General features: G+C 37.7%; 1 protein-coding gene across 1 annotated transcript in view; it reads left to right on the plus strand.

Moving 5' to 3' along the window:
- The window catches only part of DCTN3-p24 (Dynactin 3, p24 subunit), a 134,681-nt gene extending 127,183 nt beyond the window's left edge, over window positions 1-7,498 (plus strand). Inside the window, exon 7 of the mRNA XM_090386475.1 lies at window positions 7,394-7,498. Coding sequence (XP_090242601.1) covers window positions 7,394-7,483 — 90 coding nt within the window. The 3' untranslated portion in view covers window positions 7,484-7,498. The remainder of the gene's footprint in view (window positions 1-7,393) is intronic.
- Window positions 7,499-21,140: the final 13,642 nt, after the last annotated feature.

Genomic DNA, 21,140 nt, shown 5'->3' on the forward strand with positions numbered 1-21,140 from the left:
TTACTCCACTAAATTAGACTATGTGTTCCAAGTGTATGCATCAGCTAGAAATAGCGTACTATAGTGGCTAGACCCAGTTCAACACCAAGCTAAATGTTCCAGTAGCAATACTGGAACATTTAGAACATTCCCTGTTCAGAGTTTATATGTCAAAGCAGGTGAACTACCACTATTGCTCCGACAAAAGCAGTTGTCGCTAAAATATACTTTTAAACAGAAATCCCTGCCAAGCAATCCCACATGGGCTTCCATCTTCAAGCCATAAGAGGAAACTCTCCATAACACCTGTCAGACCGCCAACCATCCCTTTGGTATCCATGTCCAATAGCTGCTCAGAGAGCTCAACATCACAGTAGACAGTGTTGCACAGTCACCAAGGCAACTACTTCCACCCTGGCATGCTCACATACCATCATGCGACTTCTCCATTAAAAATTGGAGTAAGGCCATCATCCCTGTCTTCACTGATGACTCGACATCAGAGTTGTCTGTTGGACCTGCTGCTGGTTTTCCAGATAGTACTGTATCTAAGAATATTCCTTACAAATGCAGCATATACACAGCTGAGTTGTATGCTATGGAGTTAGCCTTGGACCACATTAAAACCCACAAGTACCAAAGGTGTGTACTGACTCTTTAAGTATACTGCACGCTTTATCAGGGATGAGGTATAATACTCATCCATTCCTGACCGAGATTCAGCAGATGTTACCTTCTCTTTCTGAGTGTTCATTCGACAATTATTTCTACTGGATACCAAACCATATTGGGATCATGGGTGATGAACTGGCAGATGCTGTGGCTAGATCACCAGAACCAAACAACACCCATTGCCTGTTAGTCACCCATACAGACTACAGGCAACTAATACACTCTGCATTACTCTCCCAATGCCAACAATCTTGGCAAGGGCAGGTAATAAACAAGCTGTATCAGATAAAGCCTGTAATCCGACACTGGCAGTCTAGTCTCCACAGGAACTTCAGAGAGGAAGTTTTTTTTAGCTTGCCTCCGAATAGGACATAGTCATCTCACTCTTTCATTCCTGCTGAGGGCAGATGACGATCCTATGTGTGAGAATTATGGCACCTTTTTAACCATGCATCATATTTTACTGCTTTTAGTCATCTGGCTGAGCCTTGTACACTCAGTCAGATTAATCTGATAATGACCACTTGTTTTCTGTGTTTAGTTATTTGAAATCAATTAATCTTTTTACTCATATTTAAAATTTACCTTTTTATTGTTATACCTTTATTGTTATATTTTTATACATTTTTATGCCTTTTTCGTTATATACTTTGACATAGTGACCTAATTCTTTAGGTCACTGAAGTTTTAATTATGTACTTTTATGACCTGGTTTGATTTGATGCATTATAGCCTCAGTTGCTAATGTTCCAACAAAGCAAACCAAACCTAAATTTACACGACTACAAATATTGCTCAAAATCTCATCCATCTGAATCAGTAATAGTTTTTGATTCGAGTAATGAAATTATGAACTACAGAGGAAACCTTATCTTGGGACACGTTTTTTGCATTTATTTATTTGCATCACTTTATGTAAACATCTCTTGAATCATGTGTGCCGGTAGCCTTTTAAATACCCCACAACCAGAAATCAGCAGGATTTGTGTTTGGACTGTGAGGTGTCCAGTTTGCTTCTAAAGTTCTTGCTGATGTTTCTTTCACCAAAATATAAATGTATGTGGGGGAGACCTCCTGTTGAAAGAAAACCTGACTGACACTTCACTATCTCAAGTCTGGAATGGCAATATTTTCCATCATTCACATAACTCTGCCTGTTTGTTTTTCAGAGTCCATTAACAACAACATACAGTAACAAGTTTTTTTCAAAAAAAAATATAATCAAACAGGAGAGACTGCTTCTACAGGGATGGGATACACTTAAATAGAAAGGGTGCAAGAATATTTGCCGATGCTATCGGGGCAGAGTTAGGTGGGTCGGAAAACTGCTAGCTTGGAGGGATACACGGACTAATAGATTAACATTAGCTGCTGGCAGAGGTAAAAGTGATTCTTGCACTAATTCTATTGAAATGCAATTGAGCAGCAGCCTGGAAAGCAAGGCAATGGCAATTTCCAGGACTGCTGGGAGTCATAGTGGGAGTTCATCTGACTGCTGGGTGTCAGATGAACTAATGAGGCATATGGCAGAGAAGAAAAATGCATGGGATACATACAAATTAACACGTGACACAGAAGCCTATGATAGATACAAGTTGATCTGTAACCAAGTTACAAAGGAGGTTAGGCAGGCGAAGGCATATTACGAGAAATCCTTGGCAAGGGATGCGAAGAAAAACAGCAAAGAGTTCTTTACTTATGTAAACTCTAGAAGGAAGGGGATGAATCAGATTGGTCCACTTGATATCGATGGATCAACTGTTGAAGATCCTGCTCAGGTAGCTAACAAACTAAATGAATATTTTGCATCGACATTCACACATGAGGAGTTATTCAGCGAGGAGAATGCCAGAGGTGTATTCAACTCTGGCAGTAAGCTAGAGAATCTTGTAATAACTGAGAGTAAAGTGGAGGAGAAATTGTTGAAGATAAACGCAAGAAAGGCACCTGGGGTGGATGGGATCTATCCAGTTATATTAAAGGAGGCAGCAAAGGAAGTAAGCAAACCCTTAGCCATAATTATGAGAGCTTCCATGGACTCGGGAGGTACCCATGGACTGGAGATGTGCAGATGTGACCCCAATTCACAAAGGAGGATCAAAGGCTGACACAAGTAATTATAGGCCTGTGAGTTTAACTTCTGTTCCCGGAAAATTAATGGAGGCACTGGTTAAAGAAGCACTGCAGGATCATCTAGACAAGACTGCAGTTATAGCTCGGACACAGCATGGTTTTGTTAAGGGGAAGTCTTGCCTGACCAATTTGATTGGATACTATGATGCAGTCACAAAAGAACTGGATGCAGGGAATAACTTTGATATTATATACTTGGATCTTAGAAAGGCTTTTGATACTGTTGCACATGGAAGACTGCTGCACAAATTGGAGCAGTGTGGCATTGGAGGCAAATTGCTGCTATGGATAAAAGGGTGGTTGAGTGGGAGAAGACAGAGAGTGGTAATCAATGGACACTGCTCATCGTGGACTAATGTTATTAGTGGAGTAACTCAAGGTTCAGTATTGGGTCCTTTATTGTTTTCTGTATTTATAAATGATATTGATGATGGTATATCAAGCTTAATGTCCAAGTTTGCAGACGATACGAAGGTTGGCAGGGTTGTCAAGGACACTACTGTCACTATGCTGCTGCAACAGGATCTGGAAAGGTTGAGCAGATGGGCTGAGAGGTGGCAAATGAAGTTTAACATTGACAAATGTAAAGTACTACATATGGGAAACAGCAACCCCAGAGCAATGTATCAACTCTGTGGTACTACACTGACAGTGGTAGAGAATGAAAGGGACCTGGGGGTGGTTGTGCAGGCAGATATGAAGTTCTCTGAGCAGTGCAGACGTGCTGCAAGAGTAGCTCATGGTGTATTGTCAATGATATATAGGAATTTTTCTTGCAGGGATAAGGAGGTGATTATTCCCTTGTATAAGGCAATGGTCAGGCCACACCTAGAGTACTGTATACAGGCCTGGAGGCCTCATTTCAAGAAGGATGTAGAGCTGCTGGAACGGGTACAGAGAAGGGCAACAAGATTAGTGAATGGAACAAAGGGGTGCTCTTACGAAGAAAGGCTTAAGTTTTGCGAATACAGTGTCTGGAGACTAGGCACCAGCGAGGTGATCTGATAGAGGTGTACAAAGCCTTGCTCAATGGTGATGGGATTCTTCCTCTTGCTCAGAATAATCACCTGAGAGGGCATAAATTCAAATTGAGGAAAGACAGATGTAGGATAGATGTGCGGAAATTTGCCTTTAGCCAGCGGGTGGTTGGTAGGTGGAACAGACTTCCATCCCTTGTCGTGGAAGTTGATAGCCTAAATAAGTTTAAGGCTCAGCTGGACAGGTATTTCGAACGAATAGAGGGGTGAAGTGGAAGTGGTTATTTTTTATTTATTTATTTTACTTTATTTTTGTTTTGGCTGATGCTGCATAAGCTTGCTTTCTTGCATCAAATGCCTCTACTAATGCTAATGCTAATCTATTTTTTTTTTTTTTTTTAATATTGATTGCTGTAAGCACAAATATTATTTTAAACCTATTACTCTGTGTAATCAGTTTTCTTCAGTGCTTGAGATTAAACTTTTCATGACACAGTCTGGTTGTTACTTTCAACAAAAAGTAATTATCTGGCCAATTGTTATTAAAACAAGAACATTCAGTTCAACTTTTCAATTTTTGTGGCAAAATTGACTATTGTAAAATAATTGTGATCAGACAGAATTGAAACGAGATTTCTTTTTTTCTTTTTTCTTTTTTTACTAAAACTTGATATTTCATGTTAAAACAATGGCTACTCATTTAACTCGATGTAGGTGCAAAAAAAAAAGAGAGCCATTGGTCATTGCTTTTGGTGACTGTCTTTTTTGATAGAAAAATCTGTTTTTATAAATGGGAAACAAGAACAGGTATGCTATTGCAGGTTCCACAACACAATGGATATTTGAATAGAAAGAATAAAGCAATCTAGAAATGGGCCTACTGTTACTAAGCATATTGCCTTGAGGGAGTAAGTCCCTGAAGAGTTTCTCATTATGTTTAGCCTTTAATTTCTAATGAAGTTTCAGTAGCATTGAAGAATAATATTTATCCATAATGGATTTACTCTTTTTAAGGTAATGAATGTGTTACCTTCTTTGTCCCATTGCCTTGGTAGCTGAATGGCACCTTTTGAAATTTCTTGTAGTGAGGAGATCCTTCATGTTATTTATGTTCTGGATCATAATAAGGAATGGTCATCAATTGGCTTGACAATCTTCTTTTGAATCTTTTGGCAAATTCTGCAAGAATTATCTTATCACAATTCACCCTCTCCCTCTTCTGGTCTGCAAACCATTTCACCAGCTAAAAGAATTATGCTGACCCTGTTTTAGGCTTGGAGATTCCTATTTTTTGCCCATTACAAGATTCAGAGTTGGCTGCAATCATGTAATGTCTCCATCAAATCTTTGTGGGTTTTGTTCCAGACATTCCTTTCAGAGAAAAATACTTCATTACTGAATGGCTCTCTTCTTTTATGAAATTATTGGTTTTGATGAGCATGATTTTTTTAAACAATTTTTAAAAAAGTTAAATTTAAGATATTACTCTAAAAATTTGATTATTTTAAATTTATTGTGGGAAGGGCATTTTACAAGTTAAGCAAGTGAATATATAACTAAAAAGATAACACAAAATTGTTAGAAAAACTAAATTTATTGTGGTTTAAAGTTGTTAACATCTGAAGTAATATTTCAGATGGGGGAGGGGGTGCCTGACATTTTGGAGTTGCATTGCTCCTCACCTCAGAGACTGAAACAAACTGAGGAATGGCCTCTTGGCTGTAGAAACTCTGACAAAGCACTACTACCCTACTTATGTATCTTGTCAGAGTCTACGGCTACTAGCAGGCCATTCCTCAGTCTGTTTAAGCCTCAGAAGAGGGAAGCAAGGCAGCCCCTAAAATGGCAGGTAACCCCTTCTCAAACCCCCATTATTACTTCTTTGGGCAAAAGAGAAACAAGTTAGTAGTAGGGCAAATGTTGTACTGCTATAAACATAGTTGCTACCAGATTATTTAAAGATGTTTCTCCTCTAGTCTTATTTCATATATGTGCATTCCTTTTTTTTTTTTTTTTTTTTTATGTTTGGGAGCAAGGCACATGATATAATTTTATACTGTGTACATAAATAATGAAGCAATTTTACTGATCTAAACCAGATTTTATTTAAAAATGTGAATGTTAAAAATCAGGTACTTAACCCTTGGGCAGGCATACAAAAAAATCACACAAGCAAATACAAAGCATACTTTATATGCCATTTAATAATTTAATAAAACTAGAGGCTAAAAATAGTTTTAGCTGGTGCACTTCATAATGCCATCCATTATTTTAATATTATCGGGTTTCTTTATAGAGTTTTTCAAACTTTTTGAGTAAATGAACACCGATTTTCAAGATTGTCAATTCTTATAGCAAACATACTTCATATTCTGGCACTCTTTGCAGAGAAACTGTTTACTTGGCTACACAAACAAATCCCCATATATACACCATCAGTAAGAACGATGTCGTATCATATATGCCTCTAGGTTTTGGTTTTGTGGCCGTCTGCATATGGGAGTGCTGTATATGCTTTACCCCTTTCTCTAAACTTTACTGTGCAGTATAATTGAAGTCACTGTGTACACTTGTAGAAGAAAGAGCAGAAATAATTGAATTAAATAATAAACAGTGGTTTGGAATGCAGATTTTATTGTATCGCTAAGCAAGATGTGAAAGATGCATGTTAAAAGGGGAGGGGGAAAACTCATACAGTGAGTCTGATTAAGAATCAGTTTTCAAGGCAAAAAATAACTCAACTTATGTCTACAATACACAACAAACACTAATTTTTAGCAAAACATTTCGAAATTTTTAAATTTTTGCAGAATTATGATTTACAAATTAACTTCACAGAATGCTTGGACTATGTTCACAGAATGCTAATATTCTGCAGAGCACCAATTACAAAATGCTGTTATAAGAAATACATTGATTAATGATATATCCTTTTAAATTGCAACAGTATAATGTGTGCCAAGAAAGTTAAATGAATGGAAGTATATGGCATACTTATACCTTTTTGGGGAAAAAAAAAAAAAAAAGGAATCAAGTCAATTGTTTATCTTGTGAAGGATCTGCACCTTTTCCCATCCTATTTAGTTGATTTACCTATCATTGAATGGGCATGCCTTTTATATCCTACTTTTAACTGGTACTTCCATTTGTTTGTCATATGACTTCTGGAATTAACCATTATTTCCCCAGGATTAGGCATCTCAAGACATGTTAAAAGCCCTCGTGGATAGCACTGTTGGAAAAATCATTATACTATCCTCCCCACACTGGATGGGGAGGATAGTGATTTTAGAGATCCTAGTGGAAAAGACCTTAGTTCAAGTCCCATCGATGGTGGGAGAAATTTTTATGGGTCTCTATCACAACATGGCTGAGTTAGTCGGTCTCAGTTGAGGGTAGCATGGTTTTTTGTCCAGCAAACAGGAAATCAACAACAGAACACACACAATTTACGGACAGTACATATGCACAGCAATATGACCTTAGTCGCTGATGCTCCTAAAACCCTACTACAATAACATGTTGAAATATGATGTATATTCACAAGGTTTTGTATGGTTTTGGTTTATGAAACATACAATTTATAGAAAATATATTAAAATTCTTGAAGAACTCCTTAACCACAAATACAGATTCAGATATTAGCTAAGCAATTTATCCTTTGGGATGAAATTGTAACCAGGTGTGAAATTGAAGCACAACCAAAAAAAATATTAGAATAAAAATTTGCTGAAAAATTTGATATTTTAATTTTTTTTTTTTCTTCTGTAAATGCTTTTGACTGTTCCATTGAAGTCATGCAGGAAATATTTTGAATATAATATGAATTATCTAAATATATTAATTTGGTTGATGTATTTATTTATAATAAAATGAACTTTTTAGAGATATGTTTTTCTGATCTCGTTAATTCAAAAAGATGTATTACAAAATATTATATGTTAAATTTCAGTAAATTATGAAAGTTTATTTTATCAATTGATTTTAGTTTAATGAACAGCTCTTAAAATGGCAATTATTGATACATGTGTGTTTATATGGTGATAAATCATCCATCAAAAAATCATGTAAAATCATCTTGGATCATTTGGTTATGAGTACTATCCTTGTGATTTTATGGCAGATGCAGAAAAATTTCTTTTTTCTGCATCTGCCATAAAATAAATCTCCAATCACTCATACTTTCTCCATTTCCAAAAAGTAACCATCCAGCTCCTCTTTGTTTCATCAAATTTCTTCACCTCAGCCACATTCTTTTCCCCCACTCTTTTCCTCTTGTATATTAATGACCTTCTTCCATTGACTGGAAATCCTATCCATAGTTTTGCTGATGATAGCACATTGCATTCCACTTTCCATTTTGAGAAACCTTTTCCTGCTCAATCAGCTTCAACTTCTCGAAAATCTGCTACCAGTTCCTTAAATGCCAATCTTCAGGTAATTCTCCAGTGGGGCAAAGACAACTTAGTTGATTTCAACCCTTCTAAAACTCAGTCTTGTCTTATATCTCGCAAAAAGGATTCTTCTGCCTCTATGCTTATCTTTAGTGACACTCCGATTTCTAGGCAAAATGATATATCTCTTTTGGGGATTACCCTGACTTCTAATCTCTCTTGGCACAAGCACATTACAAATATTGCTTCCTCTGCATCTAAAAAACTTGGTTTTCTCTTTCGCTCTCAGCGTTACTTTTCTTCCAAACAGCTGCTCACTCTGTATAAATCACAAATCCGCCCTACAATGGAATATTGTTCCCACATCTGGGGTGGTGCCCCCAAAACCTCTCTCAGGCTTCTTGATTCCATTCAGAAGAGGGCAGTTAGGTTAATTAATGACTCCTATCTAACAGAGTCTCTCCACTCGCTTTCTCATAGATGTACTGTTTCTGCTGCATGCCTCTTCTACAGATACTTCCATGGGCACTGTTCTTCTGAATTGGCTTCTATAATTCCCACTCTCTCTTTCAAAACAGTCTGAACACGTGCCGTCACCAGCCAACATCCATTTACTGTCCAACTTCAAACCCACAGAACCAACTTTTCATCTTCCTCATTTATTCATTCAACTGCCGTTTTCTGGAACAACCTTCCTTCATACGTATTTCCTGAAAATTGCAATCTACAGAAGTTCAAGTCCAATGTCAACAAATATCTTCTTTCGTCTTCTCAACCTCCAACCCAAGCACGGTACTAAGTATTATAGATTCTAATACCTCTCGTGTTTGGGGTTCACATAAAAAAAAAATAAATAAAAATTTGGCCGTAATTTAGTCCAGTAATATATAGCACTCTTCCAGAGGGTAAACTCTTAAGTATAACTACAACTTCAGTATAGAGAAAAGTTCAAAATTTTGTCCTCTGAAATGTCAGTAACTTTTACATTTTATATAGTAAATGTTAATTAATATCTGTTAATAAATACTGTATTTAAAAAGGATTATATGTCATAAAATATACACTTTATAAGAATTTAAGCTTTGTCAAACAAAGACCTGCTTCAGCTTCAAAGCAACAGAAAGCTGGGGAATCAAATTCCCCACCCTCATTGCACCTCTCAGTAAACTTTATGAAATGTAGCTTTCCTTAATCCCAAAGAACCCTTGAACAAATATATGATTTTAATTAAACTTGAGAAGGACAATACTTGGAATTACTACTAAGTAGGTTTAGTAAAGACACTTTAACATGTGAAGTATTTAATTAGTTTATTGGAATGAGGACAGTTATTACAGTAGACCCAGACAGTCCCAACAACCGAATAAATACTACATTTCATATTTCTGTGTTTGAAATCTGTCTTCGGGCCTGGATTTTTGGTTTAGAATAAGTTTACAACTACCATGGAAGACCAGACGGATACCAAGGAGATGCCATCGTTTTGACTGTTAAATGATAATCTCTTGCTACAATTTTCTAAACTTTTGCATCTCTGTCCTCATTTTGAGAGGTTGACAGATGCCACTTCTTGGGCCGTCAGAAACTTTGAACTGTTTATACCTTTCAAACACACATTGGTACATATTAATGTTTCATCACCCTACACAGTTTTTAATGTTTCATACATTTCTGTTGAAGAATTTTCCAGTTTAAAGCAAAAGTTGATATTTGCTGCAAAATCGTGACAAGAAACATTAATACTACTGTACTAACAAAACTGGTTACTAGCAACCTGTCAGCCTACTGGACAATCTCTGTACCATCTGTACAATCTCTGTTGGAGAAAGTTTGAACTACAAATTACTACTGTTAATTTTGAAACTCATCAAACATGACCACAACAGTACCAGTCCGGGAACTTTATTTCCACACCTCGTACATTATTGAGGTTCTCCTTAAGTGTTTCACCACCTATCACTCATTTGGAGATGTCTGTATTCGAGTGCCATCATTGATTGGAAGAATTTCTGAAATCCTCTTCAATTGAGGCTGTAGTTAGCCAATGGTAGTAGGGTTCCCTGTGTTATTCTGGGTTTTTCATCCAGCACTACATGATGAAAAAATTAGCAAGGTCCCCTTTGAGAGCAAATCACATGTCAGAAATTTTAAGCTACTTCAAGTTCTAGAAGTTTAACAGTCACAAAACTACAGTCATGGTCCAATAATCTGGTATGTGATTATCCATTATATCCAATGCACAGGCATCTCTTAGTGGGCCAACCAGTACATTACATTTTTTTTTTTTTTTTAACTTGGATATTTGGAAATTTCACCGCACAGAATAAAAATCTTACTACACTCGAACACTAAAGTGAACACATTAACATATAAGACATAGAGTTGTTTTAGAATCAAGACATGTTTGTGTTTTGTGATTACTGCATTTTCCAGATGATAAGATGCACCACATTTAAGAAGGCAAATTCTAAGAAAAAAATTTCATATAGAGTTCGTCATGTTCAGAGACATCAAGAACGTGGCTGATTCTTGAAAGTCATTGCCACTGTCTTGTGTTTCACACAACTCCTACTAATTTTTCACCCTTTCGCACATCTGAGAAATGGCCACTTCCATTCGCCCTGTTGATGTCAAATTTTTATTTTAGTGCCTCCATTTATTTGGTTCACTTCTCACACGTGAATACTTTAAAAGGGTTTCTTCTTAATTGAGATGTCTATTGACATCTCAATGGCTAAGGTCTACTGGAATTGCAGATAATTTCATGTTTAATTCAGCACCCGCTCTTTTTGTTGCTTCCATAAAGGGTCGCAGAATAAAAGAGCTAGCATTTTTTTAGACCACGTGGATGTTTTCACCATAAGCTGTAGCCACGGCTAATGATAATAACATCACTGTGTGCACCTAGTATACCTTCGGACTGTAGGTCCGAAAGTATACTAGGTGCCTAAAATTCCCCTGCATCTAAGACACAGGAATTTTTAGGCAATATTTTTCAGAGAAAAAATGTGCGTTTTATATTCACACAACCATAATAGTAAGGCTTTTTATATTCACACAGCCATAATAAGGTAAATACCATAATTTATGACATGGGGAAGTTTGTTAAAAGGTTTACCGATCCTATAACCTTCTAAAACAGGATTGTCTGTTAATATTTATGGACAAAAATAAGCGACTCGGTGACAGAGAACTCAAAAGAGTTCCCGAATCCCTTGACTGAAACATTAGGTTGACATACTGCATTTTAATTGTTTATAAACAGCATCGATACAGTAACTTCTAATAATGTGTTATTTTATCAAAGTCAAAATAAACAAATATTCAAAGATCATGCATTGATGACAACATTATACCGAGCTTATGGAGCATGGTTGGCAAGTTGGCATGCAGGATGGTTGTAAGCAGACGCAGACTGACTGGGAGCTGAGGCATCTCGGGCCTTACTACGGTTCCCCAAGTCGTTGGACATCAGTGTAGATGCTGGCCTTAAATTATTTTAAACACAAAGACAAGCAGACCGAAAAATTCAATTTGTATTATAAAAAAGATTGACAGCTAATTACTCTGCACAACATGTCAGTGTAAAAAACCCGTGGGTACACACTTGTCCAATATGGCTGTAGTACTGATGCACTTAGTGAATCACAACTGATTTTCAGCTGCGAGGACCCCTCCCCCACTGAAAGTGGAATGCCCTTGTCATCTACTAGATTGTCCAATCTTTGTAAGCGAAAGGAAAATAGCTTTTTAAGTCCCTAACTGAAATTCAAGATGCTCCTACTTTGAAAACCATTTTAAGTGAAGAAAATGATATACAAGAAGTCTTTCACTACCTGATATTAATAGGCTTTTATAATCGGATTTAAATATATATATAAAAGTCATCGCAGATCGATATATACAATCGAACTCCATCTCCTCATTAAGCACATTGTGAATATGTCTACTCTGTAATTCTATCAGGCATCAGTATGAACTACAATTACAAGAGACCAAACTAGAAAAAAAATAAAACTATGAGAGGTGCATTATGGCCACAGAAGCCAATGCGCCATAAACAAATAACAACTACAACCAAGGTCATCGCCCATTAAACCCACTGTGCTTGTCTGTCGAAGTTGAACCTCGTTCTGACCGCCCTTCAACTTTGAAAACTAATGATTCATCGTTCGTATTCGTAATCTGATCAGGAGTAATCAATGTTTAACTATTCGCGAAGTCGCTAACGAAAGTATTTCTTATGAGACGTCAATCAATTTAAACACTGTTTGGGAATGCAACGCGTTTCAGCCAATTTTGGACTTCTCATTCTCACTGATGATCACAGAGAGCGACGATTTCTAGCATGTCAGAATCTTCGTCAACATGCTGATACTACACTTTGTTTCTTCCATCATTACTGGTGGCTATGACCCGAAAACAAAAGCCCAGTCTTCGCACTGGAAGGCGCTCCATCTTCTCCAAAGCAAAAAAAAAAAAAAAAAAAAAAAAGACGGATCTCGATCAAATCTGAAGATCATGCTTATCGTAGATTTTGACTCTCGGGGCATTGTTCTTTGTGAATTTGTCCTATATGGTCAAACGGTTAATCATAAATACTACAAAAGAGTCCTGTGGCGATTGTCCGATATTGTTCAGAGAAATGGTAGGAGAGTGGGCTTCAGGGAATTGACGCTTGTATCGTGACAATTCCATTGTACACTCGGCGCTTTTCATTTAAGAATTTTTTGTAAAGCATTTCACCATAGTATGGTGCTCCCATTCAACTGTACTCACCACATTTAACTCCATGTGATTCTTCTTTTTTTTTTTAAGTACACTGATTATTTTTATTGTTTATTATTAGCCATATGGTGCAAGGAAGCCGGAAGCTTATGCTGCACTGGCCAAAAAAAAAAAAATTTCCGAGTTACCCAGAGAGCGAGAAGTAGAAAGGAATCACAAAGAAAAAGAAGAATGATTATATACAGTGTGGCAAGCCCATACTCACCAGGTGTGAGCCCCTGATGACAAGGCTTCAACTTCTGCAACATCTCGCTAATAAGATGTTGCAAAAGCGTTGGAACCGGCGTATACTCATCTTCTCTTGAAAAGTCTTACCAAAATTATAAATTATAAACTGATCAGACTGTCATAGCGATAGAATTCTACCAATAAATCAAGTGTATTTCAAAATTCAGCTATAAGATAATTTGCCTCTCAAGGTTTCGAAAACACCCCCCCCCCCTGCTCCCAAACAGATAGCAATGCGGTTTTTCATCCGGAAAAATTGACTACAGAATACTCCAATTTACAGACACTGCACCGACGCCTGTTGATCGTGGTTTATGTAGCAGAACAACAGCAATCTCTCCCTTCTTTTTCCTTTTCTTTCTGTTTTTTTTTTTTAAACCTTGCACTTTTTTTCTTTCCTTTTTTTGTTTATGATTTACCATTTGAAACATTCAACATGCATATTAGTCACCACATGCGCACCCCAGAACTACAGCCAGTCTCTAAATAAATGCAACCGTATTAACAAATGGTAAGTTCCAACTAAATACAGCACTGTTTTTCCTATTCACTGTATCCCGTGCACTCTGACCCTGCGGTCGTCCCGGAGTATAAACAGCAAGTTTGTTTATTTATTTATTTATTATTTATTCTAAATATTTTTCCATTGACACATGTTTAACAGTATTAGCAATTTTTAATTAAATGTAGTTGCTCATTGAAATAGAGGTTTGCATGGCAGTCTCTCTCTCTCTCTCTCTCTCCAGGATGCACTTCACACATTCCTTCGTCTCAGTAAAATAATAACGACAGCAGATAATACGTAAATCGTGTGATTTATGCTCCGTTGGTTCGTACGGCTCAGTCATCTCTTTCGTGCACCGTCCTTCCGCACTTCGAGGACAGAATATTGGCATCGAAGTATCGGGGATGAGAGGAGAATGGCAGGATTATAGAATTCAGTTGGTGACTAACACAACCCCCAGAATGACTCAGCTTTAATGGATGCCTGGGGGACTACCAATATGCGCTCTACGATAACAAACCGCGCATTCCACTACACTCACCGTCTTGCGCGTGCCTCGAAAGCTGATTTTCGGATGAACACTGTGGCACTTGGCTGCTTTGCGTTGCGGTGGTTAGCCGCACTTTGACCTCTACGCTAAGGTATTAATGTGCGTGACTGCGCGGAAGTGGTAATCAGGTGTCTGAGTTATTTGACACTTTCTATATTCTGGTGCATATTTGTGCGCATGCGCATTTTTATGACTAATAAAAATTTCAAACTTGTCGATTTGAGATTTCCATGATTCACGCCTTTATTAAAAACTCTCAGTCAAAGCAAACTCTCGAACCAAAACGACTCTAAATTTAAAAAATACAAAACTGTCATCCATATTTACTGTTAGTAAATTATAAAAACTCTTAATAAAATACCTATTAAAAATGAAAAAAAGTAAATATTAATATATTATTATTATTATTATTATTATTAGCTATATGGTGCAAGGAAGCCTGAGGCTTATGCTGCACCAGCCAAAAAAAAAATAATTTTCTGAATTACCCTGAGAGAAAGAACAAGAGTCAGAAGTAGAAGGAAATTACCAAGAAAGAGAAGAATGATGATATCCAGCTCAGGACGCTGGGTATGCCAAGCTCATACTCACTAGATGTATGAGCCCCTGGAGTTATATTATTAATATAAATAATAATACTGTATGATTATTCGATTGAGTAACAAGGCTATTACTATAACTTGAAATTAAGATATTGATATAGGAACTATGTTGGGATCAAAGGGTTATTATTATTAGCCATATGGTGTAAGGAAGCCTGGGGCTTATGCTGCACCAGCTAAAAAAAATTTCCGAGTTCCCCTGAGAGAGAGAGAAAGAGAGAGTGTGTGTGTCAGAAGTAGAACGGAATCATCAAGAAAAAGAATGATGATATCCAGGTCAGAACCCTGGGAGTGCCAAGCCCATACTCACCAGATGTGAACCCCTAGGGATTATGTGCAGGACCGAATTTACATATAAGCTAAACAAGCTACAGCTTGTGCCTTAGGGCTTCGCATTACAAGGGACCTCTCTCCATCTTAAGAAATCCTTTTATAATATTGTCGCAGGTGAATTGTGAGAGAGAAGCGTCTCATGTTATAGATTAAGGTCACAACAAGTTTAAATCCGGCCATGGTTATGTGATAGAAATATCGGTAAAATGAAAATAAGTAGAAGAGCGAAACAAAGGTGTTGTCTCTCGCGAGCATTGTACAGATATAGAAGACGTGTTAGATAGTGGTTCTTAAACTTTATTTATCCGCGACCCCTTTTCATGAGACAAAATTATTAGATGTCCCAGAATCTTTATCGCAACAACATTGAGGGTCACGGCCCGCAGTTTAAAAATCGCTGGTGTATAATAATTTCAATAGTTCTATAATAAATATTTAATTTACTCACGTTTATCAATGTTTGCTGCGACACCCAGAATCTTTTTCGCGATCCCCGGAGGGGTCATGACACAGTTTAGGAACCTGGGTTAGATTACATATTTGGTTAGGAAGACTTAAGGAAACTTGCGAAGAATATTAAAGTGGAATTAACGTTGGTAAGACTAAAATTATGATGATGAGAAGGAATGAAAAGGAGATAACTTAAATTATTTATTAAATCCCGTTTAACACTTAAATCCTGTTGGATAAATAAATACAGATATCTTAGTAGTCTGTTAAGTAATGGCATGAATAGTCAGGAAATTAGAACTATATTGCAATATACAGGGTGTCTCAAAAATACACGGCATAATTTCAGGAATGAGTTCCTCATGTAGACAATAAAAATATTTTATATCAACATAGTTCCGGAAATGCTTGGTTTCCGAGTTTTGAAGGTCTGTCTATGACACTTAACTGTTCGCATCACCTTATATTGTTCAAAATGTCCACCGTCTGCCTGAATACAAGCCTCACATTGACGTCTCATGGACTCGCGAAGACGATCCAAATTCCTGGCATGTTTCGTATTGTCTCACAACCTGCCACAATTCGATTGCGGAGAGTTTCCACATCAGCTACCGGAGTCGAATACACCAATGACTTTAAATGGCCCCACAAGAAGAAAACTAGTGGGTTTAAATCAGTGAGCGTGGAGGCCAGGCAGGTGGTCCACCTCTACCTATCCACCGACCAGGAAACCTTCGATTAAGAAAAGTGTGAAATATAAGATTGAAAATTAAGTAAGTTTTCAAGAAGCAAGGAAAGTAATTGCTGCAAGTATGACTAAGCGTACATATGCCAGTACTCCTCAAAAATATCAATCAGTGGCCATCCAAACTGATGTGGCCCCGAGTGCCAAGCGAGTGATCTAGCGATTTACAAAGTGAATTTGAAAGAGTTTTTTCTAAAGAAAATTTGTTAAAGAGATTTCCAAAGGCTTTACTTTCAAAGTTATTTATTTTCTGGCTCTTTGTAAATAAAGAAGGAAGCTCCTACAAGAAAGGAAAGACACCTTTCTTTTGTATATATAAATACTTTTCTAACATACTAACCACTAACCTTTTATCGCTTGGTCACTGGTGGCACCGCTCCTGCCTCCACGTGGCGGGGCCGGTAACCTGGGGGATAAATCAACCCTCAGGGCTAAAAGGAGCAGTAATTGAAACCAATGAATTTCCACGTCTAGAGTCCAAGAGTGCTCAATATGAAAATCATGAAACCGACCATGACTTCTCTACCTCGAAGAGAATGAAAAAAAAGATACAGGCAGACAGGAATCAACAGCCTTCCTGATTATCCATTCTCTGTCGGCACAGCCTGTTAGTAAACTCTCCCCTTTCATAATCCAACGATGCCTGGAACATGCAGCAGCATCACCAAAAATGGTGAAACGTCTCCAATCCGGGGACTTGCTAATAGAGACTTCTCTCCCAAGACACTCTGAACAACTATTGAAACTCACCACTTTAAGCGGAATTCCAATACAAGTCACTCCACATAACACCCTAAATTCGTCCAAGGGAGTGATTACTGAGTGGGATCTACTGAACGTGTCTGAAGAAGAAATAGTACAGGAACTAAAGACACAAAATGTAACTCAAGCAAAAAGAATCATGATACGAAAAGATGGTACCTTAGTCCCCACACGTAACGTAATTCTAACTTTCAATACACCGAATCTACCAGCATCAGTCAAAGCAGGTTACTTAAATTGCCGTGTTCGACCCTTTATCCCAAATCCCATAAGATGCTACAAATGCCAGAAATTTGGTCACTCCCAGACAGCATGCTGTGGCGTTTCAACATGTCCAAACTGTGGCTCCACAACTCAAACCCAGTCAGAATGCAAAGCACAAACTCCGCAGTGTCCTAATTGCAGGGGAAGCCATCCAGCATACTCTAAAGAATGTGATCTCTGGAAGATAGGCAAAAAAATACAAAAATGTAAGACTGAAAATAAAGTCTCCTATCAAGAAGCTAGGAAACAAATTAAACTAATCATGCCACATAGCTCTTATGCCTCGGTTATCCACTCTCACCAATCAGTAGCATGTCAGACGGAAGTGTCACTCTCTCCAGATAAATCGATCGCAGACTGGGCTCGATCAGTTCTATCGACCCAGCCTACATCAAAGCCAAACACAGTAGATCAAAGTATGAATACACCTCTTACAGTTCCAACCCAAATCATAACCCAAGGTAAAGTAACAGAAAAACTGCAAAAATCCGATCCTGTCGAGGTTAATCAACCACCCTCAACAAGGATGGATACTGATGATACGATTACCCAAGACCTTCTTGAATTACATGCAGATGGTGAAATGGAAGATAACAATAATTCAACACGCCCCAACTTCCCCAGAAAAGAAAAACCTACGCTGGATCGTCACAAACAACCCACTTATAAAACGCAGTCAGATTCATCTCCCTCTTACAAATCCAAATAATGGAACAGATCATCCAATGGAACTCTAGAGGCCTTCGCAGTAACATCGATGATATCCATGAATTAATTCACCACTACAGACCTCTTGCAATGTGCTTGCAGGAAACGAATTTGACACCTAAGATCTCAATCAAAATCAAAAATTATACCTTGTTTAGACAAGACAGAGCTGGCACTAACAGTGCTCACGGAGGAGTAGCAATACTCGTGGATTCAAGCATCCCCTCCAGACGCATCCATTTACAAACCTCCTTAGAAGCTGTTGCCACTCGCGTTGTAAATGGTATTACACTGACACTGGTTTCAATCTACCTTACACCAAATCATCAATATACCATTCAAGAAATCGAAGATCTTGTCTTGCAGTTACCATGTCCATTTTGTATACTAGGAGACTTTAATGCCCACCATCCAATATGGGGTTCCCCTATATCAGACGGACGAGGGAAGCTTATTGAAATGTTGATAGACAGGCAGAATTTAACTTTACTAAATACTGGCACTCCCGCGTATATCCATCTCCCTACAGGTTCAACTTCTACAATAGACCTTACCATTTGGTCCCCAATCCTCTTTCCAAGTATAGAGTGGGTAACTCTAAGAGATCCTTATAGCAGTGACCACTATCCAATAATCTGCAAAATTCAAACATCCTGTTCCTTCCCAACAGAAAATCCAATGAAATGGAAATTTTCAAGAGCTGACTGGACAAAATACAGAACGCACATATCATTTGACAACTACATTATTCAGTCCTGTTCCATCGACAGTTCCCTGTACCGGTCACCAGCAACATCAGATTTCTTGGATTAATCCTTGACAACAAGTTAAATTTCCTAGATCATATTAAAAATGTACGGACTTCATGTCTAAAAAAGTTAAACATACTTAGAGCTTTATCTGCCCAAACGTGGGGTGCAGATCGTACCTCGCTTCTTCGTTTATACAGGGCATTAATCAGATCCCGTCTCGATTATGGTGCTCCAATCTATGATTCTGCCAGAAAGAGTGTATTACGCTGGCTTAATCCAATTCAGCACAGTGCTTTGAGAATTTCAATTGGTGCATTCAGAACGTCGCCAGCACATAGTCTCTACATTGATGCTCACGAGCCCCCACTAACTTTACGCAGGAAAACATTGTTACTCAAATATGCTGTAAAGATACAAAGTTGTGCCTCTCATCCCGTTCAGTCATACCTTTTCAACCCACCGTTAGAAATCCTATACAGAAACAAACCTAGCATAGTAAAGCCAGCTGGTCTTCGCCTTCTTGAATTGGAGCAAGTTTGGAATATTTCCGTCCATTCCGTACAACAAGTAGCAACATGTACTCAGCCACTATGGACTCCTCCTCCTCTTCCAACCTGTGACACTTACCTCTGTCAATGGAGAAAGAATACTTTGCAAGCATCAAATGTCAAACAAATTCATGCAGTTCACACTCAAAGATATACTGATTTTTCCCCAATCTATACAGATGGCTCTAAATCTAATTTAAATGTTGGAGCAGCTGCAGTGTTTCCGAATACAACTCTATCAGTTTCCCTTCCATCAGATTTTAGTATATTTTCTGCTGAATTATATGCAATTAAACTAGCTTTAGAAAATCTCTGCTCTGACAGTTCCTTAAAATCAGTTATTTACACTGATTCACTCAGCTCAATCACGTCGTTATGTAATTCTTCAGATAAAGTTCACTCTGTTCTAGATGAAATCAGAAGCTTATTACTGCAAATTAAAAAACGAAACCAACTGGTCATTTTCTGCTGGATTCCAGCCCATTGCGGTATTTTAAGCAATAAACTGGCCGATAAAGCTGCAAAAAATCCAACTACCATTGATTTAACCAATATCCCTGTTCCAGCATCAGATTATGCGCTAACCATTCATGCTGCTTGCCTATCCCAATGGACAGCACTCTGGCACTCTCAGACTAATAATAAACTCTTTCAGTTTAAACATCATCCAAAAATTTGGCGCTCCAGTATCCGTACATCGAGACAAGAAGAAGTAGTCCTTTCAAGAGCAAGAATAGGACTTACCCATCTGACCCACCTTCATTTACTCACAGGAGATGATCCACCACAATGTACACATTGTTCTAATAATCTGACTGTAAAACATATTCTTATTGGCTTCCCCTATTATAAACAAGCCAGAACTTCATCCTTCATCTCACTGGTTAAACTTCATAAACCAATAACTCTTGAAAATCTCATTGGTGATAAGGCAAATATTTTTGAATTTTTTGACTTTCTCAGGCAAATTGGGCTTTTCAATTATTTCTGATTTCAGATTTTCTTTTTTCTTTTCTTTTGATTTAGGGAAAACTCATGTCTTAATATAATAAGTGAATAGGCACATTATAGCCTTAGCAGCTTATGTGCCATTAAACCTCCAGAGCAACAATCCATCGACAGTGTTACTGAGCACATCACAAATCAAATTCTGACAGCCGCATCCGCTACCATTCCTCAATATCAAGTAAGAAATAGACAAAAAAAACAATTACTGGTGGAATGAAGACTGTAATCATGCGAAAAAAGAGAAAAACAAAGCCTGGAACCTTTTCCGCAAACACCCAACCACCTCCAATCTTATTAGTTATAAACGTCTTAGAGCAAAAGCCCGTTTCATCAGACGTAAAGCGAAAAAAGAAAATTGGATTAAATTCGCCTCATCAGTAAATAAAAATACCGATATCAGATTAATCTGGAGAAAAATAAAATGTTTAAACAGTAAATTCCCTTCTTTATCCACCCCACTACTGAACTGGAATGGACAGGAGCTTACTACTCCTACAGAAATAGCAAATGCACTGGGGATCGTATTTTCTTAGTTGTCCTCTTCTGCCGCCTATGATGAGGGCTGATGACCCTCCTATGTGCGAGCAGTGCGACACCATTTTATCCGTTAAACATATTTTATGTGACTGTACCAATTTTAGAAATGCTCGTTATACCGCTTTTAACCATCTGACTGAGCTTTATACACTCAGTCAGAATTTATCCGACAATGACCATGTGTCTGCTATTTTTAGTTTCCTAA

The sequence above is a fragment of the Mastigoproctus giganteus genome, chromosome 12 (assembly GCF_048544385.1).
Source record: "Mastigoproctus giganteus isolate SK-2022 chromosome 12, ASM4854438v1, whole genome shotgun sequence".
Taxonomy (NCBI): Eukaryota; Metazoa; Arthropoda; class Arachnida; order Uropygi; family Thelyphonidae; genus Mastigoproctus; species Mastigoproctus giganteus.